The sequence below is a fragment of the Cydia splendana genome, unplaced genomic scaffold (assembly GCF_910591565.1).
Source record: "Cydia splendana unplaced genomic scaffold, ilCydSple1.2 scaffold_81_ctg1, whole genome shotgun sequence".
Lineage (NCBI taxonomy): Eukaryota > Metazoa > Arthropoda > Insecta > Lepidoptera > Tortricidae > Cydia > Cydia splendana.
The window spans coordinates 76,431-81,371 of NW_026946907.1; the positions used below are offsets into that span (position 1 = coordinate 76,431).

The following is a 4,941-nucleotide window of genomic DNA, read 5'->3' on the forward strand; positions in this document are numbered from 1 at the left end:
GCATGAGCGGCTCAGGGGTGTCGAGAGGTGGTGCTGCGCTTTCTCCGAAGTTACTCGCGGCGTTATGCCCTTTAACACTTCCACCCCTGGAGCATATAGCTCTAGCGACTCCTCTCTGGACGGCCAATGAAGGCAAGCCAGAGCTGAGAGTCCTGCGGGTCCCCTTGGGGTCCACTCCGACCGACGAAGACACGCCGGAGACGGAGACCCTGACCGACTCTCGGGAGCACTCGGGTCCGTGGGGTCGTTACTCCCCAACAGCTCGCCACAAGCTGCCCTGCGGGCTTATTATTATTATTATTATTATTTATTTATTCCTTAAATTAACATTTACAGTCAAGCTACACATGTTAAAAGGAGTGACATTATATAAACATTGAGAGTAAGATTTTACTTAAGTGCTAACTATACATTAATTGAGCTCGGCGTCGCTATTGACTCCAGGTATCGGCTACTAACTGACAAAAAACTAGGTTCCGTGCATTGGAATATGTCAAGTTCGCTGTCGCTGTCCAATATATCGTTCAGGAGAGACAATGCGTGGTGCAGCGGTGAGTGGGATAATGCCCGGGTCCGCGCCGCCGGGACTGCAAACAGCGCGCGGCGACGAGGGCGCAGCTGAATACTGCTGTGGACAGGTACTCGAAACGGTACAAGTGCTAGCAACTGAGGGTTATGTATTTGGCCACGGATTAGGAGATAAAAATATCTTACGAGTGCCACATTTCTTCAGGCCTCGAGGGTGGTGTAGTTAACCATTCCGAGAATATATAGACTAGGGTACATGTATGGATAGTAACCATAAGTTTTATTATATAGATGACGAATGAACGATTTCTGGACCCTCTCCAACATAAGTGTGTAGTGTTGTTCATGGGGACTCCAAATTATCGCATTCGTCTCAAGTCGGCTTCGTACATACGCGTTACTTTAGTTCCATTGGTACACAAAGACGGCGCCACTAGTATAAACGTATAAACGGTTGGGGACATTTTTTTGTATGGAGTTACCGTTCTTCTCCTAGTGAGTATTATATTCTTTGCTCCAGTATATCCAGGAATTATCTTCGGGCGCCAAATGTAACGTTTAAAACATGGAAAGTTGGGTGATAAAGCTTATAAAAGGTGGATTTGAAGTTGGAAGAGTCGTTACACTAAATACTTACGGATACTTACTAAGTTTAGGCCGGATGAACCTCTGGAAAGCAGGGAACCTCTGTTTCAAGGGCCGTCCTATGCTGTACTGGATATAAGTGGGGTGGTGCCTTTGACAGAAGTAAAGGACAAAGCGTCTACTTAATAACTATAATATTGTAGCGGCAATCCGCTACCCGCTCCGCTCAGTTTATGGCACTTGGACCATCGGCTAGACGCGCGGACACAAAGGAGCAGCGCATACGTCACACGCCCCGCACGCCGCGCGCATCACCCGCCGTCGCCTCGACGGCCGGTTCCCTCACCGCATCGGCACCTACCACTCGCTCTCAGACCGCGTTCACATGCGCCCGCGCACTTGTTTTGTATAACTGCCGCTTACGCAAATTCAAATTGTAACGCTTTCTCATTAGTTTTTATTCTCATTATATTTAATTTAAAGTTGAAGTAGCTTTTTATCATTCCATCGCTTCTACGCTATCGCCCTGCTTCGCATAAACAAAAGCTTACGTGTAGTGGCCTACCCGGTTACTACAATTTGGTGACCCGCGACAAAGAAAGTGGACGCATTCGTCGGCGACAAAAAGAAACCTTCAGCAATGACCAATGGAACAGGAAGTGTGCAAAATACAAGTGACGGTGCAGGTATTTCGACGCCTCCAGCGGGGGTTAGCAACAGAGTCGGTCCAGGTACGGTACATTTGGGTGGTGGTCCAAGTGATGTGTTTCGAGTGGGTGTGCGTCCGCCCCCATTTTGGCCGGACGAACCAGAGGTTTGGTTCGCGCAATTAGAAAGCCAATTCAGTCTTTCTGGCATCACTTTGGACGAGACAAAATACCATTTCGTATGCGGCCAGCTCGACCCGGAGTACGCGGTCAAAATCAAGGACATTCTTCGAAATCCCCCAGCTACTGGCAAGTATACTAAATTAAAAAGCGAGCTCATCCAACGTATTTCCGTCTCACGTGAGAAGAAAACCCTGCAGCTACTCCAGCATGAGGAAATAGGGGACAGGAAGCCAACCGACTTTCTAAGGCATCTTAAGGATTTAGCTGGACCGCACATGCCAGAGGAATTTATCCGGACTATTTGGACCAGTAGATTACCACCTAATGTACAGACTGTTGTTGCATTTCAGCCTACCTTGGACCTCGACACCCTGGCAGGCCTGGCAGACAAGGTCGTCGACGTGGCGCAGCCATCCTACAAGGTTGCCAGCACATCCTCGGGCGTGCCAGGTACCGCTTTGGAACAGCGAGTAGAGGAACTGACACGGCAAGTAGAAAGCCTCCTTAAGGTTCAAGGTCATAGGTCTGGATCATTTAATCGCCGCAGACGCTCTCGCTCTCATTCAAGGTCAAGAGGCCGATCCCGCTCCAGACAACGTCCCGAAGGTCATCCTCACTGCTGGTATCATTTCACTTTTGGCAACAAAGCAAAGACGTGCAAGCAGCCGTGCAGTTATCATTCGGGAAACGCCCAGGGCGGCCACTAGTAGCGGCGAGCGACTGCCCAACAACAACCCGCCGCCTGTTCATCACTGACCGTACGACGAAGGTGCAATACCTCATAGACACGGGTTCAGACCTGTGTGTTTTTCCAAGGTCAGCTGTTCGGGGGGCATGTCCGAGGACGAAGTACCTCCTATTTGCCGCTAACGGCACAGAGATTGGCACTTATGGGCTCCTGAACCTCCATTTAGATCTAGGTCTCCGTCGAGCATTCGAGTGGCGCTTTACGGTGGCTGACGTCTCAAAACCCATCATCGGCGTCGATTTTTTAGGATTTTACAACCTTCTTGTCGATGTCCGAAACCAACGCCTGATCGACGCCATAACTTTACTCACCACTCCGGCCAGGGCCCCCGACAGCAGCGAGGAGATATATTCCGTACACATGATGGCCTTGGAGAGTACGAGTACGCCTTTCCGCGAACTACTTCGTGAGTACCCAGACATTACCCGTCCAGCTGGTAAGCCGGGCACTCCAAAGCATGGTACAGAGCACCACATCAGGACCACTCCAGGACCACCGGTCTCCGGCCGTCCGCGTCGCCTGGATCCAGAGAGACTGGCTATAGCGAAAAAGGAGTTTGAGGATATGGTCCGCAGCGGTACTGCTCGGAGATCAGAGAGTGCATGGTCCTCTCCACTACATTTGGCACGCAAAAAGAATGACGGCTGGAGGCCGTGCGGCGACTACAGGGCTCTCAACGCACGAACCATACCTGATTGTTACCCAGTGCCGCATATACAAGACTTCGCTTACCAGCTGACAGGTAAGAAGATCTTTAGTACCATAGACTTGGTCAAGGCGTATAATCAGATACCAGTTTTTGTCGACGACATACCCAAGACCGCTATCACCACGCCCTTTGGCTTGTTCGAGTTCCCTTACATGACGTTTGGCCTCAGAAATGCAGCTCAGACATTCCAGCGCTTTCTGGATGAAGTGCTGAAGGGACTCGATTTTTGCTTCGGGTACATCGACGACATAATCGTCTACTCGGAGTCAGAGACGCAGCATCAACAACATCTCCGCCAGCTGTTCAGACGTCTGCAGGACTTCGGGATGCTAATAAACACCGCGAAGTGCGTCTTCGGTCAATCCAAGGTCACCTTCTTGGGGCACGCAGTATCCGCACAAGGTATCAGCCCTTTGGAGAGTAAGGTACAAGCCGTCCAGGAATTTCCGGTACCTAGGAACACGAAGGAGTTAAGGAGATTCCTGGGTATGATGAACTTTTACCGTCGTTTCATCCCTGGGGCAGCGGCAATACAAGCACCACTCCATTTATTACTCGGCGGTGAACAGACGAAAGCACGAAGACCTCTTCAGGCAGCATATCTCGGGCCTTACAAGGTCGTTGGTAGAGGGACGAAGACATTTACCATACTAGTGCAGGGTAAAGAAGTTACTGTCACCATAGACCGCCTCAAACCGGCTTATATGGCGAGAGACGAGCACCGGGCACATACTAGTACTCCAGATGGCAGTAAAACGATCGAGCAGGAGACCGAGAGAAGAACAAAGAGTGGGCGAACAGTCAGATTCCCAGATTACTATCGCCCGTAGTCACGGTCTCACCGGGGGAGTACTTGTAGCGGCAATCCGCTACCCGCTCCGCTCAGTTTATGGCACTTGGACCATCGGCTAGACGCGCGGACACAAAGGAGCAGCGCATACGTCACACGCCCCGCACGCCGCGCGCATCACCCGCCGTCGCCTCGACGGCCGGTTCCCTCACCGCATCGGCACCTACCACTCGCTCTCAGACCGCGTTCACATGCGCCCGCGCACTTGTTTTGTATAACTGCCGCTTACGCAAATTCAAATTGTAACGCTTTCTCATTAGTTTTTATTCTCATTATATTTAATTTAAAGTTGAAGTAGCTTTTTATCATTCCATCGCTTCTACGCTATCGCCCTGCTTCGCATAAACAAAAGCTTACGTGTAGTGGCCTACCCGGTTACTACAATATCATCATACCACGTACATGGCGGCCTACGATGCCGCGTTGCACATTCAAATGTAAAGAACTAACTAAATTTAAGGAGGGGCCCCTATTGTCAATTACCGAAGATGCGTGGGCATCTTATACGTCGCGCTATCGTGGCCACGATAAAGATAATTGTTCCGACTCACGGTTCCGGGAACGGGCGGTGCTCCGTGCGGGTCGTTGCCCACGCAGAGGAGACGATGACCGTAGTGTAGCGCGGGCAGAACGGCCCTACGCCTTTAGCGCAGGGCGAGCCGGCGCGGGGACGCCAAGCGCCATTGCGCCA

General features: G+C 51.0%; 1 protein-coding gene across 1 annotated transcript; it reads left to right on the forward strand.

Annotated features, from left to right (window-relative positions):
• The first annotated feature begins 563 nt into the window (after positions 1-563).
• Positions 564-4,230, forward strand: LOC134805926 (uncharacterized). Its single transcript, XM_063779116.1, has 4 exons — positions 564-638; positions 1,317-1,466; positions 1,712-2,434; positions 2,491-4,230. The coding sequence occupies exons 1-4, from the start codon at positions 564-566 to the stop codon at positions 4,228-4,230; spliced, it is 2,688 nt and encodes an 895-aa protein (XP_063635186.1).
• The last annotated feature ends 711 nt before the right edge of the window (positions 4,231-4,941 follow it).